Below are 24,799 nucleotides of genomic sequence, written 5' to 3'. Positions count from 1 at the left end.
GATCAGCCGATCAACCATAGCATAAAGGTCGACACTTAACCGTGGTTATATCAAATCTGATAGTAAAGAGTCATCCGTCTATGGTGAATGGGGCCCACTGATTAGGGATAACCTACTAAGAGAATGATGAGAATGGGCCTAACAAAGCCTAAGGGAAGGTCACAATGTGGACATCTAACCAACATTGTCCATCAATGTGGACATCTAACCAACATTGCTCCCAACGAGTGGCCCACATAGGGCCAAACATATAGTGGGCCGATGGCCTCACACAATGGTTTCATAAATCAAGTGGGTCGCATCACAGGGGCCTAATGCACATCGCTATGGGCCGCATCATATGGGCCGGAAATACATCTCAATAGGCCTCATCATATGAGCAGGGATATATCACAATGAGACTCACTAAATGGGTCGGAAATACATCACAATGTGCCATGACGTATGGGCCAAGTATACATCTTAATGGGCCACAACCCATGAGCCCCAATACATTATAATAGGCCACAACCCGTGGGCCTCAAATACAACAAGTGTGCCACATCAATGGGCCTTATATACACCTCAGGTGGGCCCTGCTCATGGTCCTCAGATACATAACATGTGGGCCCTACACATGGGTCTCATATGCATCAGATGGGCCACTTATCTGAGCCTTGAACACATCAAATGGGCTACGCGTCATGCGCCCAATACATATCACAATGGGCCTTGCATTAATGGGCTGCACTAATGGGCCTCAAATACACAATTGGTGGGTTGCATCAATGGGCCGCACTAATGGGCCTCAAACACATTAAGTGGGTTGCATGACATGGACAGCTCGGATCAAACACGTACATGACATGGGGGCCACATGAATGGACGGTGTGAATATATAAAACATATATATTACGATGGGTCCAACGTCCTGATGGACGGTGGGAGCTTGGATTACATCTAAAATCATTTTAATAGTGGCAGGTACAACATGTGTATCACTGCACACTATCATAGGGGTACATGGCTCACTAATGTGATTAGCACTGCCCAAACCTTGTCCAGCACCGTCCAGTTCAATCTAGAGGGTGTGGATGAAAGAAATACATTATGGTGGTCCCATACTGGCAAAACAGATGGACGGCTTGGAGAAATACAAGCATCATGGTGGACCCTTGAGATGGATGGCACAGAATGAAGCACATGCATCAGGGTAGGGTCCACATCCCCTGGACTGGATAGAGTGGGCAAAATATTTACATCAGAGGGCTCCACCATCCATTGCTGGATGATGGACAGTGCGAATAAAACATATACATCATGTGTGGGCTCCACCCATAAAATAGATGGACGGCATGACTGTCATGCTTGTTGCACCATCCGATAACTAGACGGTGCAGATATAACCATATATCATGGTGCGGCCCACGTAGCAGTTGCCCACCACAACATCCCTCTCTTATAATATATATATATAATCATAATCAAATGCCCACCGTCTAGACCTCTAGACTGTGGGACACATAATACTTTCGTCAAGGTGGGTCCTACGTAGGGCCCACCATATAGCATTATATGTAAATATAGTAAATATATATAATAGTATATACATTTATATACATTTATATATATAAAAACACATGCATTAACGCTCCAGCGTCCAGGCCTTACAAAGCTGACCGACGTGAGCTGTGTAGCTACACGGTACACTAGCCATTTTACGTCCATGGTAAGTGGGTCCCACGTGGGGCCTACTATAACGATTATTTTCCATCTAATCTGTTCATAAGTTTACATAGAACAGAATAAAGAGGAAAAACAAATTTCATTTCAGTCCAAAACTTCTGTGACACCGAGAGGTTTCAATGGTAGATGTTCAATCCACTACTACTTTTGGTGGTGTGGATCACCTGAGCCCCATATATGGCTGATTTTTAGGGAATCCCAGTCCCCGAAGGGGACCCATCAAATGCACAGTGTGGATGTACAGTACACATCACAGTGGAGCCCATGTTTGGGGACCCACGATCTGTGGCCGACCGTCCCAGCGCAGCAGCGCCTGTTGCTATGGACATCAGCGGCAGGTGCTGCTGCCTATTGTTTTGTTTTTTTTTTTTTGAAAATATAGGTTTTTCTTTAGTTTTTCACAGGTGGGGCCCGCATCAGGGGAATCCAACCCAACCGTTGGTTTTCATGGCTCAGGACAGACCTATCAAGCCCAATATTCGAGGTATTTTGGTGTAAAAAAAATCAGGTGGTGTTCAACCGTAGGAAACACTGTTTGTTATGCTATGGCCCACAAGAAATTTGGATTGGCTCCATGTTTTGGTTCAACGCCTAAAATGAGCTGATAAATGGAATGGATGGAGTGGATAAGGTTCATATATCAAGGTAAGGCCTGTATGAGTGGCCCACCTAAAAGCCTTAAAAATCAACTTGTTTTTTTTTTTTTTTGCAGGGAGAACACCTCACTGTCAGCTCACTCTCCACAACGTCCAACATCTAGGGACGCTGGACGGACAGCGTGGGTATCCATGGCATCAAGGTGGGCCCCACGTGTGGGGACCACAGCTGGCAGGTCCCATGTGGACGTGGCCCACTTGATTGGATCAACATGATACTTGTGTTTTCCCACCACCAAGGGTAGGGTCCATATGGCTTGGACGGTTGGATAAGACATACATCATGATGGGCTACATCCAGGTGGGCCACACGGCCATATCATCACACCAAAATAATGAAAGAGGGAGAAAGAAGCACCCACCTCTCATTCTTCTTCCTCCCTAACCTTCCAATGCTCCAAAAGTGCTCTTTTAACGGTGGAGATGATGATCCAAGGGTGGAGATGGGAGATGAAGTGGTAGGGAGTGGGCCACACAAAGCTTCTCCCATGGAGAGCCAAAGACATGGGTGGCTTGGGAGAAAAAAATGAGAGAGAGAGAGAGATGAGAGAGAGGTGTGATGGGTGAAAAGGTGAGTGATGGGTGTACTTTGTGTAAGAGGGTGTTGACTTTAGGGGTTACTTGGGGATGGGGTGATGTGTACTTGACATGAGGTGTGATTGATGGGATTGATGGGACATGATTTGAAATCTTTCTTCGATTTGCAAATGCGCGGTGTTTTCTCAAACTGATCGCGAGCCCACATCTCTTGGCTTGGGTATTGCCTCGATGAGCGAGATGCGGCATTGGAACCGCGGTGATGGCGTGGTTGTTAGGGTAAAAGTCTCGAGTTGAGCAAACTCTAGTTTGCAGGACTCAGCTTAGGATCGCGCGCAAACGTCGGATAAGGGTCGAAGGTTGCTGTAATTTGATCGGAGGATCACGGGAACTTACGGAATGGTACGGAGTAGGATACGGGCCTTACATTTATGAACATGGTACTGTTTAACGGCCCGATTTAATCGTGTTTGTGATGCAAGGTGTATTTCTGAGCTTGGATTGAATTAGGATGCTAAAAGCATAGATTTGACGCTCATGAGTCACCAAGGCAAGGGACGGACCACAGGGAACCAAGACCAATGGATTTACATGCCAGAGATCCGAGAAAATCGAGAAATTGAAGTTCAAGTGGCCTGAAAGTTGTCCAGAATCCAAGATCGCAGGGTTCTCACCATCCGTTTGGCTCAAAACTTCATATATGATCTAAGGACTATATATTAACCGTACATGTCGAATTTTACCCATTGGATCCTTGTGGAAGTGGCTCAACGGATAGATCAGCACATAAACCATTGATTTTGAGCCCACCTGAGATCTGGATATTCTTCAAACTGGACCTAGACAACTTAAATGAGATGAGAAAATGGATGGACAGATCGGATCTCTTACAAGTAGCACATTGGACCCCACCTGAGTTCGGTGTGCATAGTGCACAAGTGCACTAGCCATGCACGGCAACGAAGAGATGGTCAAACCGTCTCTTGACCGAGACTCCTTCCTAAAAATGGAAATTTTGTTTTCCTTCCAGCGTCCGCACAGGGACTTGCGGAGGGATCTTTGTGGGCCACCACCGTGCATCAATGGTCAGATCCGGACCGTCTATGAGACTCACACGTCCCCTCTCACTCAGGCCTAGGTGGAGTAATTTCAAAAGACAGTAGATATCAGATCTCAACCATCCAAACGTAAGACGGACAACAGAGTAGAAAACCATGTGGACCACACCGAATCTGAACCAAAATAGATCATACCCGAATGGTTTTTCAAGAAGAATCCGGTGGACGGGGTGGATTTCTCATTCGACGGAGTGTGTGGACCCCACTGCCCTCAGCCACGAAAATGGAAATTTCGTTTCTTGCGGCTCTGTTCGTGAAAACTGGAAGCTGTCCACGTTTTGTGGTCGTCTGTGGGCCACCATCATGAGCTATCTCTCCGATTCACATCGTCCATCAGGAAGCCCAGACAAAACTGTCCTAGACTTAACCTATTGAAGGTAGAGATGAACTCCGAGGTGGACGAGATCTTCATCCGAAAGAGGCTTTGTTACTGCGATACGCAAGACGTTGCTGCGTAAGGAGTTATGCACATGACCGACCCCTCTAACCGACTCTAGCTGCGTAAAGAAGGCTTGCATATCGACCTCCCTGCCTATAAAAGAAAGAGAATAGAGAGAGAGTGGGGCATCTTGGCTTGAGCGTGCAGGAGAGAGAGAGAGAGTAGTGTTTGTTTTCTTTTCTTTTCTTTTTATTTTGTTTTTGTTTAAGGGATTCAGCCCATTCATGTTGGGCTGAACCTCTTAGCTAGGGCTAAGAGGAGAAGCTTGTGAAATGATGGGACTGAATCCTACGAGGCTGATTTATGTTTGAATGAATTTGATCTTAGTTGATAATTAAGGAATGCTTTTAGTTGTTAATGGTTTGTTGTGACTGAAATTACAATAGATCTGCGATGGCATGAGTATTTCCTTTTCCTTTTTATGATTGTGAAGTCAGGAAGCCCTGTTGTTTACCATCGTCTCCTGGGCATGGTTAGATGACGGCACCCTTCCTACCGTTCATACATCTCTTAGATTGACTATAGAACGGTTTAATTATGTTGCATGCTTTGTCTCATGGGCATGGTTTTGTGATGGAATTCATTCTAATTTACTTCGATCTTATCTCTTTAAAACTGGATCAAAAGATGTTCAGATTTGATTTTCAGGTTTTATCTTCTAACTGGATGAAGATGTGACTCGAAGTCCAGTTGAGTTCATAAATCGACCGTAGATCTCCCTGATCTCTACAAGTGGATCCTTGGCACCCTAGTTTTGTTTTCCTGAATTCTTGAAGTTTTAGATAATTATTTCATCATGATTCTTCAAATTACAGTCGATTTAGATTTCATCTTAATCTAGTTCTAGTTCTACTTAGTTTCAGATCACGTACAGATATCAGTCCCTTGGGATTCGACCTCGGTCTCACCGAGTTTATTACTACATCACAACCCTATACTTGGGGAGTGAACATCTATCAGCCGTACCAAGGCTATGCAATGCAAAACATAATAAGACAATAACAGATGCTGAGGATGCAATGCAATATGCGGTGCGAATGAAATGACCATGCTGGAATTTGAAGTCGGGATGATAATACGTAGTATCTCAGGCTATGGGGTCCACCACAAGGGACTTCTATCCAAACCAGTCCCATACCTAAATTTGGATAGTCCGACTCAATGTGGTAAACTTCTGACCTCATGTTAGTCGCACGCCCAACCGAAATCCTGGCCATGTGAAGGTACACGTAACAAATAGTTATGCACCACCAGCCCTAGTGGATAGTGAATGAATGAATGAATGGATATGCAATTCCTAGTCAATAAGTCCACATATCAGTACATTTGCTCTCTGAGAAAATCACCGGGGTCTATTACACTTGACACCGACTGCCTCCTCCCTAGCTGCACAGTCCAGCGAGTGGAAGAGACCTCACTATCAGCCTAGCCAACAGTCTGCCAATACCTACTCGGCTCGTCGATAGCGGACCCATTTACGAGCTGGTCATACTCAGCCTAGCTTATAGCCCACTCACTCCTGCGGATAAGGCCACACCCCCTCCCAACTGACCACGATAAAGTGAGAGACATTGGCGTACTGGTATTCGGCACTCGGGCACTAATGTTCCACTAGGTCTAGACATTAGGGCATCTCCTAGCCTCAGAGATTCTGGGATTTTCACCTAAGGACATCCTAAGTGCCCACAATGCTAGAACCAAGTATTTCCGGTGTCTCATTTAGCCATCCACGATGTGCCTGTGGAGGCTATGACCCTGATGTCGCTAGGTCGTACAGTGATCATAACTCACAATGTAATATGCATGAGTCATACAATCCAGTCATGCATCAATATTGTGCATACCGTGCTCTCATGTGAGATAATCTCCGTCTATCAAGGAGTCTCATAACAATCTGTCCAATGACACATGCAATGGTCAACCACACATCATAACAAACATGCAGATGATGAGTATGGGCATGTATCATGATGCTATGCTGTCACATACTCATAATCGATATCAATAATCAGTATTGATAATTCACACTAATAATTGGTCTCAACAATTGGCCTCGACAAGCAGAATCGGTAATCAAACTAACAAACGGCTGAATGGAAGGTCACAATGAGGACATTTAATCATTATTGCCCATCAATGTGGACATTCAACCAACATTGCTCCGAAGGAGTAGCCCTCGTAGGGCCAAACTTATAGTAGGCCTAATCACATGGGCCTTATATATATATATATATATATATATATATATATATATATATATATATATATATATATATATATATATATATATATATATATATCAAATAGGACACACCAATTGGGCCTTACATACATTGCAATGGACCATAACCATGGGCCTTGTATACATCACAATGGGCCCATAACATGCGCCTCATATATATTAAGGTGGGCCTCAACAATGGGCCTCATACACATCAAGGTGGGCCTTAACAACGGGCCATAAACATATCAAAGGTGGGCCTCACAGATGGACCTCAAATGCACTGTCCACATGGACGGTGCGTAGAATACATACATTAAAGGGAACCCATATCGCAAGATGAAACACATACATTTGAAGTGGGTCCTACACATACATACTGGGCCTCTTACTAGGCCTCAAATACTTCTCAATGGGTTAGGCCCTGCTCAAACTAAATGGGCCCATCGATGAACAACTTGGATAAAACACGTACATCATGTGGGGGCCACGTGAATGGACGGTGTGAATACAAAATACATACATCTAGGTGGGCCCCCACCCGTCCAGAAATCAGATGGACGGCGTGGCTGAAAACATGTACATCATGTTGGGTTTCACACAAGTATCACCCAGATGGACGGTGCAGATAAAATACATTAAAGTGGGTCCCACATGGGACCCACCACAATGTACACTATATATAAATATATGGATATATGTATATATATACATCAACAAACCACCACGTATATAACATATATTATATCATTATAATAATGATACATATCCCCTTTTAAGAGGACAGCAACGTCCAGGCCCTGGATGGCCTAGATATTGCATCATGATGGGGGTCCTCGATCACGCCCAGATTGACGGACGGCGTGGAATACGAATCATGCATCAGGGTGGGGTCATTACGGATGGATGGAAGGTGTGGATGTAACCCACATGGTGGGGCCTACTGGCCATCCAGCAAGTGCCTAGATGACATTTATAAAACACATGCATGGTGGGTTCCGAGAATAAAACACACACATCATTGTGGGTCCCATGTGGGGCCACCATTACGTTGATTTGTCAGTTTAATAAAGCTCAAAGGTCACTACGGGGGGTTCATCACCCAGCGTAGGCTGACAGGTCGGGCATAGTGTCCCATGACCACCATCCTCGGCTCATGAGACTACCACCTTAGGATGTTTAATAAAACCCATCAACAAGTGGTCAATCAATTTTTGATATAAGGAAAATTTATTACTACATGGTTGGATGGGTATGAACTGTCGAAGCCACGAGGGTAAATACCAAATCATAGGTTAAAGGTAAATCAGTGCGATAAAAGGATGCATGTTATAAATACTAAGTCAAGATGGTGGGGCCACGTTAAATCAGGACGGTAAATAGTTCATCCCAAGGCCATGTAGGCGAGGACATCCCATGGATGGTAAATCTCCACTACAAGAAAAACGGGGAAAGACTATGGCCAAAAACTGTAGCAAAAGCCCTTTTACTACGGATACGATCCGTAGCACGTCCGTCGCTATTGGTGGGGTAGCTAAAGGTATAGCTACGGATTATATCCGTAATAATAGATACCTATAGCTACGGATATAATCTGTAGCAATGATACCAATAGCTACGGATTATATCCGTAGTAATACCTTTAGCTACCCCACCAATAGCGACGGACGCACTACGGATCATATCCGTAGCAAAAGAGATTTTATCCATAGCAATAGATACTAGTAGCTACGGACAAAAGCCGTAGCTATAGCTACGGATTATATTTGTAGCTATTTTTTAAAAAAAAATTGTAATAATACGACCTGTTTCCATTGCGAGAACCCGCTGTGATTGATAACTCATCTAAGCTTAATGCTGATAGAAATAGTACATAAAATGCAATCAGAAAAAAAAATGATGCATTTATTACAAATAGCAATCAAATCATACAATGCATCCTACATTCACATTTCTAAATAAACAATACTTCACTTTGCTCAACCTATCATAAGAATTACAACTAAGGCGTGCCCTCATGTGCAAGAAACAAATACACTCCAACACAGTAAACACCCTCCATATGCATTCAATAATGCTCACGTTTTTACAAAATTTTCTTCCTTCAGATGGTCAATTTCAACAAATACAGAAGATAGAGCTTCTTTTTTCCTTGAAACTGTAGATGTAACTTCTGTGGACTTCGACACAAGATCACTTTCAAGTTCTAAAACCCTTCCCTTGAAAAAATGAATTTCATCCTCCACTGACTTCTTTAGCTTGTTAACCTGTATAAAACAACATCTGTAGACACAATCAAACAAGCATGCCTTTATACACATCTCAAAAGGAAGAAAGACAAAGAAAAAAAAAACACTTATATATGAAGAATAAAAAATGTACCGACAAATCTTCTAAACTATGGCAAAATCCAACATGAGTAATGTGTTCAAACCTATGATGGACTTTTAAACTCAAAACCTAGGTTTAGGTTAAGGTTATAAGTTTAGGTTTAGGTTTAGGTTTAAGTTAAGTTTTAGGTTTAGGTTAAGGTTATAGGTTTAGGTTAGGTTTAGGTTATAGGTTATAGGTTATAGCTTTAGGGAATTGAGAATAGGTTAAGGTTTAGGTTTAGGAAATCGGGTTCGGGTTCGGGATCGGGTTTAGGTTTCGGTTTTCAAGTTTAGGTTTAGGTTTTGGTTAGGGAGTTGAGATTATGATTAGGTGTAGGTTTAAGTTTAGGTTAGGGAGTTGAGATTAGGATTAGGTGTAAGTTTAGGTTTAGGGATTTGAGAATACATTTAGGTTTTAGGTTATAGGTTTAGGTTTAGGTTTTAGGTTAAGGTTAAGGTTAGGTTATAGGTTATAAGTTTAGGTTATAGGTTATAGGTTAAGGTTTAGGTTATAGGTTTTGGTTTAGATTAAGGTTATAGGTTTAGGTTTAGGTTAAGGTTTATGTTTAGGTTATAGGTTATAGGTTACAGGTTAAAGCTTAAAGCTTTAGGGAATTGAGAATAGGTTAATTGAGGTTTAGGTTTAGGAAATCGGGTTCGGGTTTGAGATCGGGTTTAGTTTAGGTTTTCAAGTTAGGTTTAGGTTAAGGAGTTGAGATTAGGATTAGGTGTAGGTTTAGGTTTAAGGATTTCAGAATACATTTAGGTTTTAGGTTTAGGTTTAGGTTTTAGGTTTAGGTTAAGGTTATAGGTTTGGGTTAGGTTTAGGTGTAGGTTATAGGTTATAGCTTTAGGGAATTGAGAATAGGTTAAGGTTTAGGTTTAGGAAATCAGGTTCAGGTTCGAGATCGGGTTTAGATTTGGGTTTTTAAGTTTAGGTTTAGGTTTAGGTTAGGGAGTTGAGATTAGGATTAGGTGTAAGTTAGGTTTAGGGATTTGAGAATACATTTAGGTTTTAGGCTATAGGTTTAGGTTTAGGTTTTAGGTTTAGGTTAAGGTTAGGTTATCAGTTATAGGTTTAGCTTATAGGTTATAAGTTATGGGTTAAGGTATAGTTTATAGGTTTTGGTTCAGGTTAAGGTTATAGGTTTAGGTTTAGGTTAAGGTTTAGGTTTAGGTTATAGGCTTAGGTTAAGGTTTAGGTTTAGGTTATATGTTATAGGTTATAGGTTATAGCTTTAAGGAATTGAGCATATGTTAAAGTTTAGGTTTAGGAAATCGGGTTCGGGTTCGGATTCGGGATCGGGTTTAGGTTTAGGTTAGGGAGTTAAGATTAGGATTAGGTGTAGGTTTAGGTTTAGGTTAGGGAGTTGAGATTAGGATTAGGTGTAGGTTTAGGTTTATGAATTTGAGAATACATTTAGCTTTTAGGTTTAGGTTTAGGTTTTAGGTTATAGGTTTAGGTTATAGGTTTATGTTTAGGTTTTAGGTTTAGGTTAAGGTTAGGTTATAGGTTAAAAGTTTAGGTTATAGGTTATAGGTTATAGGTTAAGGTTTAGGTTATAGCTTTTGGTTTAGGTTAAGGTTATAGGTTTAGGTTTAGGTTTAGGTTTAAGTTATAGGTTATAGGTTATATAAGTTAAAGCTTTAGGGAATTGAGAATTGGTTAAGGTTTAGGTTTAGGAAATCAGGTTCGGGTTTGAGATCGGGTTTAGTTTGGGTTTTCAAGTTTAGGTTTAGGTTAAGGAGTTGAGATTAGGATTAGGTGTAGGTTTAGGTTTAAGAATTTGAGAATACATTTAGGTTTTAGGTTTAGGTTTAGGTTAAGGTTATAGGTTTAGGTTAGGTTTAGGTGTAGGTTATAGGTTATAGCTTTAGGGAATTGAGAATAGGTTAAGGTTTAGGTTTAAGAAAGCAAGTTAGGGCTCGAGATCGGGTTTAGGTTTGGGTTTTCAAGTTTAGGTTTAGGTTAGGGAGTTGAGATTAGGATTAGGTGTAGGTTTAGGTTTAGGGATTTGAGAATACATTTAGGTTTTAGGTTTAGGTTTAGGTTTTAAGTTATAGCTTTAGGTTTAGCTTTTAGGTTTAGGTTAAGGTTAGGTTATCTATTATAAGTTTAGGTTATAAGTTATAGGTTATAGGTTATAGGTTAAGATTTAGTTTATAAGTTTTGGTTTAGGTTAAGGTTATAGGTTTAGGTTTAGGTTATAGGTTTAGGTTAAGGTCTAGGTTTAGGTTATAGGTTATAGCTTTAGGGAATTGAGAATAGGTTAAGCTTTAGGTTTAGGAAATCGGGTTCGGGTTCAGGATCGAGTTTAGGTTTGGGTTTTCAAGTTTAGGTTTTGGTTTAGGTTAGGGAGCTATGATTAGGATAAGGTGTAGGTTTAGGTTTATGGATTTGAGAATACATTTAGGTTTTAGGTTTAGGTTTGGGTTTAGGTTTTAGGTTATAGGTTTAGGTTATAGGTTTTACATTTTGGTTAAGGTTCGGTTATAGGTTATAAGTTTAGGTTATAGGTTATAGATTAAGGTTTAGGTTATAGGTTATAGGTTATAGGTTAAGGTTTAGGTTATAGGTTTTGGTTTAGGTTAAGGTTATAGGTTTAGGTTTTGGTTAAGGTTTAGGTTTAGGTTTAGGTTGAGGTTTAGGTTTATGTTAAGGTTTAGGTTTGGGTTGTAGGTTATATGTTATGGGTTAAAGCTTTATGGAATTGAGAATAGGTTAAGGTTTAGGTTTAGGAAATCGGGTTCAGGTTTGAGATCAGGTTTAGTTTGGGTTTTCAAGTTTAGGTTTATGTTAAGGAGTCGAGATTAGGATTAGGTGTAGATTTAGGTTTAAGGATTTGAGAATACATTTAGGTTTTAGGTTTAGGTTTAGGTTTTAGTTTTAGGTTAAGGTTATAGGTTTAGGTTAGGTTTAGGTGTAGGTTATAGGTTATAGGTTACAGGTTATAGGTTATAGCTTTAGGGAATTGAGAATAGGTTAAGGTTTAGGTTTAGGAAATCAGGTTCAGGTTTGGGATCGGGTTTAGGTTTGGGTTTTCAAGTTTAGGTTTAGGTTTAGGTTAGGGAGTTGAGATTAGGATTAGGTGTAGGTTTAGGTTTAGGGATTTGAGAATACATTTAGGTTTTAGGTTTAGGTTATGGTTTTAGGTTATAGGTTTAGGTTTAGGTTAAGGTTAGGTTATAGGTTATAAGTTTAGGTTATAGGTTATAGGTTTTGGTTTAGGTTAAAGTTATAGGTTTAGGTTTAGGTTAAGGTTTAGGTTTAGGTTATAAGTTTAGGTTAAGGTTTAGGTTTAGGTTATAAGTTTAGGTTAAGGTTTAGGTTTAGGTTATAGGTTATAGGTTATAGGTTAAAGCTTTAGGAAATTGAGAATAGGTTAAGGTTTAGGTTAAGGAAATCAGGTTCGGGTTTGAGATCATGTTTAGTTTGGGTTTTCAAGTTTAGGTTTAGGTTAAGGAGTTGAGATTAGGAATAGGTGTGGATTTAGGTTTAAGGATTTGAGAATACATTTAGGTTTTAGGTTTTGGTTTTGGTTTTAGGTTTAGGTTAGGTTTAGGTGTAGGTTATAGGTTATAGGTTATAGCTTTAGGGAATTGAGAATAGGTTAATGTTTAGGTTTAGGAAACCAGGTTTAGGTTCAGGATCGGGTTTAGGTTTGGGTTTTCAAGTTTTGGTTTAGGTTTAGGTTAAGGAGTTGAGATTAGTATTAGGTGTAGGTTTAGGTTTCAGGATTTAAGAATACATTTAGGTTTTAGGTTTAGGTTTAGGTTTTAGTTTATAAGTTTAGGTTGTAGGTTAGGTTTAGGTTTTAGGTTTAAGTTAAGGTTAGGTTATACGTTATAAGTTTAGGTTATAGGTTATAGGTTTTGGTTTAGGTTACGGTTATAGGTTTTGGTTTAGGTTTAGGTTTAGGTTTTTAGGCTTAGGTTAGGTTTCGGTTTAGGTTATAGGTTATAGGTTATAGGTTATAGGTTATAGCCTTAGGGAATTGAGAATAAGTTATAGGTTTAGGAAATCAGGTTCGGGTTCGAGATCGCGTTTAGGATCGGGTTTAGGTTATATGTTTAGGTTTAGGTTATAGGTTATAGATTTAGGTTACAGGTTTAGGTTTAGGTTTAGGTTAGGTTATAGGTTATAGGTTTAGGTTTATGTTATAGGTTATAGGTTATAAGTTAAAGTTTAGGTTATAGGTTAAGGTTTAGGTTTAGGTTATAGGTTTAGGGTGTGGTTTAGGTTAAGGTTGTGGTCCCTACAAATACAAATATAAACACGGCCTGTTCAAATAGCCAGGCCCCTCCAATGTTGTCCATAGAAAATAGACAGCTTCATCATGGTCATAACAGTAGTTCCCACCTTCCAGGGACCCCCGCTCAATATCCGGATAGCTCCGATGCACATCCGAATCTTCTTCATCAATTTCGAGATAATACATAAACACGGGCCTATCCAAATGGTCAGGCCACCCATATTGCTGTCCATAGGAAATGGACAGCTTCATTATGGTCATAACAGCGGTTCCTACCTTCTAGGGACCCCCGCTTAACATCCGGATAGCTCCGACGCACATCCGGATCTGCTTCATCAATTTTGAGATAATATATAAACATGGGCCTATCCAAATGGCCAAGCCACCCATATTATTGTCCATAGGAAATGGACAGCTTCATCATAGTCATAACAGCGGTTCTCACCTTCCAAGGACCCCCACTCAACATCCAGATACTTCCGACCCACATTTGGATCTACTTCATCAATTTTGAGATAATATATAAACATGGGCTTGTCCAAATGGCCAGGCCACTTCATCAATGAATCATATAGTATAAAGGAAAGAAGACTCACCAATTTATCTAGCAAGGAGAGAAAGTGTGAGTGCTTGGAATGTCGCCCTTTCTTTGAATAATGGATGTATATTCCACAATGCAATCTGAGAATGAGTAAGTTTTTTAGTTTCTCCGACAATGCATATGGGCATAGATTTACAAATAAAGATTTTAAAAATTGTAAAACAGAGTAAATGATTATATTAACTTCCAAGTATCGACTAAGAAGAAAATTGTAAATGATAATGGGAAAGAAATCTCGATATATTAAATTATTGAAGGACAATGAGACATACCAAGACTACAGGTGCCCAGAGCAAGATAACTGCACCAATGTTGTACTTAACTGCATTAACAGAATAAAAAAATTATACGAATGAAATGACAAAAAGCCGGGATATCATGGACCAAGAGGAACATGAGTACCCACTACCATAAAGAAGATCAACTGATATTCTGTAGAACTTGAATTTCATTACTGGTACATGAGCATCTGGAACTGGTTGTAATTCGGTCACTTGTTCCCTTTCAGCCAGGGTGTCATGCAATATTATAAAAAAATCTTCCTACAGAAAGAAATCAACAACTTAAGCTTGCCCTTAAAATCACAAAACAACAATTTGAATCATGCAAAAGGGCTTATTGATAAAAGGGCTTATTAGGAACTTCTAACAATGGAGGTCTTGTTCCATGATGGAACCATCAAATCAACAGTCTGGCTCACCAAACAAAAAGAAAAAAAAAATAACAGACATTACCTAAACTTTGGGATGGTTGAGCACATTGAGCAGCCATTTATTTTCGAAATGAGAAATTAAAAGGAATGTACCTAGCCTTTTTAAGAGGAAAGAGAATTCAAAAGGTAGACAATGGCATATGATCAATTAGTTCTAGATTCCAGATTGAAGGCAGCCCCATTTGCTAACGACTTCAGTCATTCCAAGTATTTCAATTAACACATTAACAAAACCAAGAACAACGACTTTTCAAGCACTATAGTAGCATTGAAAAAGACCTTATATAGAAACTTTCATTTTAGATGGATTCAAACATTCCATAAGAATTACCAAGATCATTGAGTACAAATGCAACAACAACAGTTCTGGTTTTTTCAGACCTATGATATTCTCTGTAATTTGGTCATCATATTCATTAGTTCCAATAAAAGAAAATTTCAAATTTCAGTTGATTGCATCATCATTAAATCCACAAGCAAAATAGAATTTTTGGAATCAACACTAAATATATGAAAATTACACAGTAACTGTTGAGAATGCAAAATCTCTCAGCTGGACTAAATATATGGGATAGGTGAACTACTGCTCAACATTTTTTAACTGTCCATCTTCTTCATACATGAATGCCAACCAATTTAGTGAGGCCAAGAAACAGGCTTGGTGGATCTATCTGATGGATGGCTCTCACAAAGCAATACATGTGACATGTTGGCAAGTTTAATCCACAAGCATCATATAAAAAAAGCTTTGTTACTAAACCCATCATTTTGTATGATTTGCACAAATCATTATAGAGGAAGGCCTAAAACAACAATGGCCATTGATGGTGAATGACCCCCAAAAGTAGCTTATGTAACCACAACTCAGGAACAAATAGAAGAGTTGGAATTGGCCCTATGTGCTGAAGATTCTGGACCAGTTGCCAAATTTCATTTAAATGCTGGAATGCTCTCGCATAGATTCTGAAAATATCATGCAGTCATCAATATAATTGGTGATGAAATGATTTGAAATTTTCATCCATTTGCCTTTGGAATTGGGACAGGGAACTCTTTTTCAGTCCAGATGGCATTACTAGTCATTCAAAAAGCCCAATGGGTGTAGTTCAAGCCCATTTTGTCGATAATAGGTAGTAATGCCATTTGGATTAAACATTCATTTTTTTCACTCACATTCAATTGAGAATTTGATGCATTCTATGCATTCTTAGACAATGAGATTTGTTGGAGTTATTAACTTGTCACTATGTTTTTCTACAAACTTGATTAGAGCCTATGTATCTACACTCTTCTTTTATTGACAACAATCTTTGTCAGGCATTCACATCTTGTTATCACTCCTGGTCTCTTCCTCATATAAGTTCTTTCCAAATTGCACTTACAACGTATCTCTTCTTTCGAACATCTCAAAATCCTCATTAGCAGTTCACCAGTTTTTGAGACTTTCAACATTAACTTTTTTGTATTATAAACCTGCAAATGATTTACAGCCTGTTTTAATTAGACTAAAAAATTAAACATAACATTACTAAACTTAAAAATAAATCTCTTAGTTGTAACCAAGAGTGCTGGTCAGAGAGACAGACATGCATCAACACTTGACATAGCTTAATTTCAAAAGAAGTGCCATGTCTTTGTTACATAGGTTTGGATGCATCCCTTGTTATTTACATAAGTTTGGAACTTTGGATGCATCCCTTGTTCTTTCTCCACATATCTTTTTGAATTTATTAAAATCATAGGAAATACAAGCTTTTCCATAATTTCAATTTCTGTACCACAAACATTAGTCTTTTAAGAGAAATACAAGCTAAGTTTGCAAAAATATGGTAAAGCATAATGCATGAAGCATTTATCAAATTATGGAAAAATGGTAATTAATAATCTAGGAGTAATTAACCATCATTCGAGCCTTAAATGACTTTGCCTTAGCTTCCACTGCTTTCACACCTCCAGAACAACATAGTTACCCTACCATTATGGAATGAATTTAATGTCAAATATTGAGAAATAAAGAAAGGCTTCCTAAATTGGATAAAAGAAAATACTCAATGGCAATCTTACTGGACATAGGAAGTTTGCAATTTGATCTTTATTTTTCTCATCTACTTCTTCATTAGCTGCATCACATAGCAGCTGGACCTTTTCTGAATCTAGTTCTATGACACCAACCATAGTACTGTTAGCAACATCTGCAACTTCCTGAAGAAATTGAAGAAGTATCGTTGACTAGCAAAATGTCTTGAATCTATCAATACCAGGTTTTGCAAAGTGAAACTATTGATCATCTACCTTAAGGAATGGAAAGAGAAACTACCCATTGAGCTAGTTTAGATGCCCACCTACATAGCTTCTCCTCTGACCTTGACCAGCCTGAGTCCATCCTCAAAACCTGTAATGCAGAACATCTAATCCAAGATATCCGAAACCCATTTGACTCTCATATCATTTCAACATAGAAGTAGAACAGATCCAGTCATTACCAAGTCAGAACCGATACCAAGCATTAAAACCTGAAATTGTGCTAATCCCATTACCGGGAGCAGTTTAGAGAGAGATATGACTTTTGGTTTATTAGTAAGAAATGACAAAAATAGATATGCAAAATTGCAACCCCTAGAGTTCAGCATGCACATTCTTTCTTCTAGCAAATCCTGAGCAAGAAATACAGAGAGTTTATACCTCGCTCATTGCATCTGCAACATAACATTTTATTAGATCTTCATAAAAATCGGCTGATCACTGAATTTCAGGCACATCATCCCAGTAATCTAGGATCAGAAGTGCATATTCACAACACCTGCAGTGGCATAAAAATTTATAGACGCAGTCTGCAGCAATCTGATGGGAATACTGAAAGTAAGGAATAACAATACTTTTAGAAACAGAGTGAAAATATTGGCATTGGCATGGTGAGCCAGCAGATGAAGGACCTCTAATTGCATTAGCATACAAGTAACTCAGATTAATATGTCTAACTCGTCGGCACCACTTAGATGCATCATAATCCAAAAATTACCTTGATATGATTACCTAACTAGCCAATTGGTGGACAAGTATTAGATGGTTAAAATTGTAAAAAATAAAATAAAAATATCCAACAGTTCAACAAATAAGTTTCCACAAATCAAAGTTAAGATTGTTGAACCAATTTTCAGTAGAAGAGCTTGGGCTAGATTATAAATATTTAAAAAAAAAAAAAAAAGAAACATGCAATTGGATTGGATTACAAAAACAAATCATGCAACTATAGAACCGAACCAGTTTTTTACTATCCGGTTCCAATTTGGTTCTAGGGTGCGAATGGTCCGGTTCGGGTTCTAGTTTTCTTGGAACTATTGGGAACGAACCGGACCGACCGAACTGTGTTCACCCCTAAATGGTACACATTACACATTAAACTATAAAAGTAATTTTTTTTTTTTTTTTTTGGGAAAGCCCTAATCCTTTTACCATTATAGATTTTAGGAAACTCCTAATTCCGATATTGTTTCTCTATAATCTGCGGATTTGTAGATCTATAAACAAAAATTCTAAATCTCCATTTGAGATAAATGAGTACCTGCCGGGGAAGATGTGAAGGGCGGGAGCTGTTGGCTGCACCAGATTTGGAGACAATGATGGTGGCAATGGAGACGATGCGCCGAGAGGGAGAGGCAGCACGAGACGGAGAGGGAGATGGAGCAAGAGACGGAGAGAGATGGAGCACGAGATAGGGAGAGGGAGAATGGAGAACAAGAGAGGGAGAGGGAGATGGAGCATGAGACAGGGAGATGGAGAGGGAGATGGAGCACGAGATGGAGAGCGAAAGACAGATTGGGGAACAGAGAGAGAGAGAGAGAGAGAGAGAGAGAGAGAGAGAGAGAGAGAGGGTATGGGAACGAAGAGAGAGAGAAATAGAGGAGATTTTTCGGGCATGGCTCTGTTTTGAGCGCACGCCCATTTTTGGGTGTGGGTGTGGTAAGACGGACGGACGGTCCTGTCAGGGGCTCCGTGGGGCCCACCATGATGTATTTAGTTTATCCATTCGATCCATTAATTTTCATAAATAATTGTAGTTCTTTATTCCAAAATTAAAGTAGATTCAAGGCCCAAGTGGACCACACCATAGGAAGCACATGTGATTTAATCTTCATGTTTCCTACCGTGTGGTTCACTTGAGCCTTCAATCTAGTTGATTTTTGGTTTCATGTCCTAAAATAATATTTCAAAATAGATGGACGGCTTAGATAGAATATATATATTTTTGTAGGTCCTATAGATCCCCTCACGCCACTGTTAAGTATTAATGGTGTGGCAACTCTTTAGCTACGGATTAAAACCGTAGTAAGTATAGCTATGGTTTACATCCGTAGCAAAAAGCTAACACGGTCTGTATCCTTTGCCCCTTTTTTTAGTAGTGCTCATTACTAATTCACCACTAAAGTAACCTCCAAGTTGAGGGTCTATTCTCAACACAATCAATCTTGTTACACCCTAAGTGTGGACTCTCATACATAGGTGAAAATTCCTCTATTTAATGTAGAGATTTTGATTCCAGGAGCATCTTGCAACAATCAATAATACGTGGAGATAGCATAGCAATTATGTGTTGTTAATAAATTTTGAATCATCATAAAGAACTATGAAATCAAGGCATAAATAGTAAAAGTGGAACTTAATTACCATCGCATGTGAATATAATTTACGAGTTGCTAAAATAGAATAAAATCTAACATATAGAATTTAATTCACATAATCATGGTATGCAAATTCTCAGTCATGGGTCAATGTAAGCCAACTAACATGATTTGATATTTTAATGTAAACAATCCAAGTTCTAAGCTATTAATCATAATCTAAATGAAAAACCATCCTTAAACTAACTTAGGGATGGAAAGCTTAAGGGGAAACATCATCACCTTTCGAGTCGGGTCCCCTTATACGATTTCTTTTCTAAAGTAAACCGAGCTCTCTCGATTGACTCAGGCAGTCCATAGCTTCTTGGTTGAATCACCTAGAGTTATTTTTCATACAAGTGACTTAGGAGTTTGAAATTGATGGTTCAATTATCAGTAATTCCAAGGGCGACTGCAGCAGCTTGCCCTCTCACAAGTTTAGTTCAGCTTATCTCGTTTGGACCCTCGGGTCCAACCCGATGGCCTTGGGCTATAGTTTTCTAGGCATGATCTCCTTCGGGCTTTCCCTTAACCTGACAACAAGCGGACCTAAGGCTGGTGTGGCCGAGTTTTATTGGGCCCACACGCAGTCAGCGACCAGCCCACAAAAGGGAGGAGTGTCGAGTTGCTGACTAGGCCGTTGGACGGTTGGTCCAACTCAGCCGTGACTGGTGCTGAGTTACTGGGCTACCCAGTTCGAGCATTGACCGAGTTGGGTGGCCACACCGAGTCAGGGCTCAGCCCGATCAGGGAAATCCTGATGCCAGCGTGCAGTTTGCTAGACTCAGCGGCTGCTTAGCCAATTTGGCATTTGTTTTGTGATGCCGGCTTGAGCATGAGGGCGGTAGGAAGCCTGACCTGGTGGAAGGCTCTCTAAATGCCTGGACCGAGTCTGACTGGCCCCTGCGAAGGTTGCTGCTAGATGGAGGCGCGAGATCAACTCAGTGGTTGTCGTCCACCGCCTGTTTAACATGAAAGGATCGTGGCTCCGTGAGTTACGTTGTTCGGATGCTGGAGGTGGGCGAACCCAGTCAGGTACCCATCCAACATTGTCAGTGTGAGGTTGTTAAGACGGGTAGTCCTAAACAGATGCCGATTTGAATCCGAGGTCGGTTCGCACGGCCCGTTGAGTTTGCCCAGCTTGAGCTGCCTTACCCACTCGGCTCGATGGTGGCCTTTACCCGAACCTGAGTCACATTGTGGTTCGTTGGCCCATGTCTGCGGGTGAGTAGAAGCCGAGTCAGGTTGCTGTGTTGGCAACAGAGCGACAGTTTGGGCATTACCTGGACTGCCCTATGCGTCAGTAGAGGCTCGGTTGACGCTCCAACCGATGGTGTGGTGATGCCGTCAGTTCGAAACAGAAACCAGACTTCCTTACTCGGCGTCTCCCTCATATCTTTCTCCTCTCAGAGGTGTTGGTGGTCTGCATTGATTCAACTCGATCCGAACAGACCGGGTCGACGCAGTGCGGCACCGAGTTAGCGCCTGCCCTGACTTGCTGACTCTCTCCCCCTCTATTTTCTCTTGTCCTCTCTCTTTCTCTCCCCTCTATTTCTCCCTTGTAGTGGTGCTACGGGTCTGTACTGACCCAACTCGGTCCGAGTTAAATAGGGCGAGTTGGTGCAGCGCGGCACCGAGTCCACTGACTCCCTCCTTTCTCTCTTATCCTCTCCTTCTCTCTTTCTCTCTCCCTCTCTCTAGATCTAGTGAGAATTCCGAGACGGTCGTTCTCCTTTTATAGGGCTGAAACACGCTTAGACGACTCATCCAACGGTCGAGAGCTTGTGGCCGTTTCGGACGTTTTCCTCTGATTACTCGAATGCATCGGGTCCATCCATCATCAGGGATGGTTTCCTGCTGATAAGCACCACCGAAAAAGTAACCTTCCAGCTGCCGTGGGGCCCATGCTATCTTAGTGGGTTTCACGATCTAACAGCGAAGATGACCTGCCCGAAAATGGCGGATCTCTGTCTACGGTCTATAGGCGTGATCTGGTCCGTTTGGATGGATCAGAGGGAGCTTTTGATCACTACGGGCCTACTTTTTCCAGCAATCATCGCCATTTCATGCATTTCGCGATATCTTCCATCTCCCAGGAATTTATCGTGAGATAAGAGGCTCTTTTGAGAGAGCCTCTGCTGCCCTACTACGAACGGTAGAGATCTCTCGCGTGGCCTGGTGAAAGGCCTGAATCACGCCAGCACAGTTTCCCTAAGTGGAAACCTTGCAGCATCCCTTTTCTTTTGGAGAGAGGCTGCCTGCTCCTTTCTATCGCTGGAAGAAAGGAATAGATCAACGCGTGAGGGACGACCAAGATGCAGGGATAAAAGGGGACGCGGATTGCCCACGTGGATGCCTCTGAAATCTCCCATTTTTAGAAAAATTCTTCCGCACGTTCCCGGCTGCCCTCTGCTCGTGCACATGCACATCTTCATGGGGAGGTTTGGACAGCGTATGCTGGTTATCCGGGGCCTTCTTAATTAATAGACGGTTCAGATCTTCCGGAAAGTGGCCCGAAGTGGGCCACAGCTCATTCAAAACGGACGTTGTCCGTTCAACGCGCCACAGTGAGACGTTCGCTGCTTTTTTTTGGTTTCCATCGGGTCAACACCCGGTTGACTGTGCTAGCTTCCGGTGCACAGAGTGCACACTGGCCCGTGGTGTGCGCGCACAATGTTGTGGCCCCATACTGATGATTTTATGCAATCCACGCCGTTCATCCTTCCATGAGTTCTTATATGAGGTGTTGAACTTGTGATCAGTGCGATCCAATGCTTGAGTGGCCCTCAAGTCACCATCGGAGCACTTATTCGCTGTTTTCCACCGATCTAAGGGTTAGATCGCTCTGGGTTTGAGTATTAACGGTCAAAACGGAGTCCTATGGTGGTGGATACATTCGGGCCCAGCCAATATTCTCGTTGAGCACTTCTAGTAATGTCATCCTTACCCTATATTCGTCATGTGCCTTTACCATGTGTGCACACCTAGACGCTTAGACATCTACCTGTTTACTCTTTTATTTGTAGGGTCGTTCTCTGATCAGGGCCATCGATGTGGGCTGTCCATCCAACTCCAGGTATGTCGAATTGGTGGTTGAATCCCATAACTCGATGGTTGTGATGGGGAGATTAGGTTAATCGATGGGACCAGCGGACGTTTGGTTTAATTCCTAATTTTGGTGAACTGTTCAATAGCCCAGGAGCTGTTCGGAGTTTATTCTCACCATCTTGGTTTAGGTTAGAGTTGTTTATCAATTAGCAATTACACTAACAAAGGTTTTAATGTTAACACCCGTGTACCAGAGGTGTGGGGTGTTACAACTAATGATCAAGTATGGACATGATTCGATCGTTGGATCATTGTGCATTAACCACATCGAACACAAAACCATCAAATAAGGCCCACCTAGGCTTTAGATCTGTCTGATCTTCAATCAAAGGCCCCGATTAAGGCCTCCTAGGAGAATGGTCGGTATGGATTTCATCAAAACAGTATGTGGACCTCATTTTTAGTACTGTGAGTGCACCAGGGGCGTGCACCCACTATACACTGTACGAAAAACAGGTCAAACTGAGTTTGACACGATGATTTTCAAAGAAGGAAATATTCCTCCTTCCTTTTCCCCCAGCGACTGTTTTAAAAAAGAAACACACCGTCCGTGTGTTTGTCCTTGTGGCCCACCAAGATCGCCTATCTCAAAGATCCGAACCATCCATCAGGTTTGGCCCTCCATTTCAGTCCAACCCTAGTGATTTTTACCTAATGGTGGGCCCGTGCATACACGCAGCGTCGATCGTAAGAAAGGTAGCGTGCAACAAGGTTGTGTTTCCAACCATCTCAAAACCAACCGTTTGTGATCTAAATGGGCCACCTTCATCCACTCTCAAATCCATCCAAGATGGTGGGACCCTCATAGACGCATGCACACGTGCATGTGCAAAAATTCAGCCCAAAGTCTCACGAACATTCCACTGCCAAAAATGGAAATTGTTCCTTCTCCATGACTGCCAGCAGTTGCGATCCGCGTGCTCGCTCCCTCTTCCATCTTAGTTGTTCACCCCAATGCTATCCCAACCCTCCATGTGATGCAATCAATTTAGGGTTTTCTTCCACAACAAAACCGAAATGGTCACTGGCTTCATGTTACCGGTTGTATTTAGAGTTGTTGCATAGTAACGTGATCCAAGCCTTTTGTTTACAATCCAACAGTTTAGATTTATTAGAGAGACCCTATAAAAGAGCTAGGGATAAAGTTCAGCGGGGCTCCTCATCAGTTCTTGTGGTTTACACGAAAACTAGCCGACGCCTTAAAGCTCCGAACCCACCACCCAAACGAACTTGGAGCTCCATTTTCTTACTCTTACTAGCATCACATGAAAGGTCTAAACCCTCCAGCAGTACCGCTTCGAAGGAAGATGGCCGGCATTTGAATCCGCCATTATGCCCACGTCTTCTTCCCCGCCATTCTACTGGACCAAGCCATCCCAGTTCGAGTCCGTTCAAACCTGGTTGTGTTCAAACTCGCTACTGGACATCACTGGAAAAGGCAGAAAGAATGTGAAAGAAGAAAGAAAAGAGGAGAGAGGCAGGGAGATCGAGTGCTTGTGGTGGCTTCATGTCGCACCACCGAATCAAGCTGAATGGTGTTACTATTGAGTCAGCTGGGACTAGTTGCTCCGGTCATTCAGTTGTTGCTATTGGACCTTCAGCAGATGGGAAACAAGGAGAAGAAGAAGAAGAAAAGGAGAGAGAGAGAGAGAGAGAGAGAGAGAGAGAGAGAGAGAGTTTTTGAGCAAGGGTCGTGCCACACTGATCTGCCAGGTCGAAACTACTAGCACGACTCGGTTTTGTTCGTGTTGGGTTGAGTTGCTGCCCAAACACATCCACATCCCCCTCAAGAGAGAAGAAAAGCTAGGGTGGACGAGATTTTGGTTAGTGTTGGAGTGCAGTCTGTTTACCGAGTTGCACTGCTGAGTCAAAATCGTGTTGTGGGGCATTTAACTCACTGAGTCACTCCTGAACTGAGAATTGGCAGTGTTGAAAGGGAGAGTAAGAGGAGAAAGGAAGAGACAGGAAGAGGAGGAAGTCAGAGTGGGAATTCTTATCCAGCCACTCTTGACCCGTTGTGGCAAGACGATACCGAGTCGGGGTCAAGCGTTGTCGAGTCGGTGGGCTGAGTCCAACAATGTGAGGTTGTTTGGTTGAGTCTAGGCCCTACTGACAACCCAATGATGAAGAATGAAGAAGGAGAAGTGCTGACATCCCAATGATGAAGAATGAAGAAGAAGGAAATTAATATTAGCAACCTTGATGGGTTAATTTGGCGAGTTCATGCGTGGGTAGAACTTGGATCTAACCGTATAATTTCATAATTCGTGGCAGGATTCAACTCTAAGTGCACACGTGCTCCTTAACAGCGCTTGTAGGGAATTCAACTTACAAGGTGATGACTTCTTCCCCTTAAGCTTTCCATTTTCAAATTAGTTTAAGTAATAGTCTTTATTAAA

General features: G+C 41.3%; 1 protein-coding gene and 1 long non-coding RNA gene across 2 annotated transcripts; both read right to left on the bottom strand.

Moving 5' to 3' along the window:
• Nucleotides 1–8,575: 8,575 nt before the first annotated feature.
• Nucleotides 8,576–14,267, bottom strand: LOC131218280 (uncharacterized). The gene is made up of 3 exons (XR_009157604.1): nucleotides 14,195–14,267; nucleotides 13,918–14,002; nucleotides 8,576–8,963 (listed from the first exon to the last, which is right to left on the bottom strand). It is a non-coding gene; the product is annotated as an uncharacterized LOC131218280 (long non-coding RNA).
• LOC131218040 (uncharacterized) lies at nucleotides 14,267–18,440 on the bottom strand. Its single transcript, XM_058212722.1, has 4 exons — nucleotides 18,197–18,440; nucleotides 16,952–17,042; nucleotides 16,699–16,836; nucleotides 14,267–14,464 (listed from the first exon to the last, which is right to left on the bottom strand). Exons 1-4 carry the CDS (start codon nucleotides 18,394–18,396, stop codon nucleotides 14,267–14,269), a joined length of 627 nt encoding a protein of 208 aa, XP_058068705.1. The 5' UTR covers nucleotides 18,397–18,440.
• Nucleotides 18,441–24,799: the final 6,359 nt, after the last annotated feature.

The sequence above is a fragment of the Magnolia sinica genome, chromosome 11 (genome assembly GCF_029962835.1).
Source record: "Magnolia sinica isolate HGM2019 chromosome 11, MsV1, whole genome shotgun sequence".
NCBI lineage: Eukaryota > Viridiplantae > Streptophyta > Magnoliopsida > Magnoliales > Magnoliaceae > Magnolia > Magnolia sinica.
This window is presented reverse-complemented; position numbering and strand designations above follow the sequence as displayed.

What these genes read in the sequence shown, in the direction of transcription:
- LOC131218040 (XM_058212722.1), bottom strand. Translation starts at nt 18,396, where the DNA reads ATGCTCCATCTCCCTCTCCCTCTCTTGTTCTCCATTCTCCCTCTCCCT. An exon ending in CATCTAAACTAGCTCAATGG is followed by an intron (nt 16,837 to 16,951) that starts GTAGTTTCTCTT and finishes CAATTTCTTCAG; the next exon opens with GAAGTTGCAGATGTTGCTAA. An exon ending in TTGCAAACTTCCTATGTCCA is followed by an intron (nt 14,465 to 16,698) that starts GTAAGATTGCCA and finishes TTCTTTCTGTAG; the next exon opens with GAAGATTTTTTTATAATATT.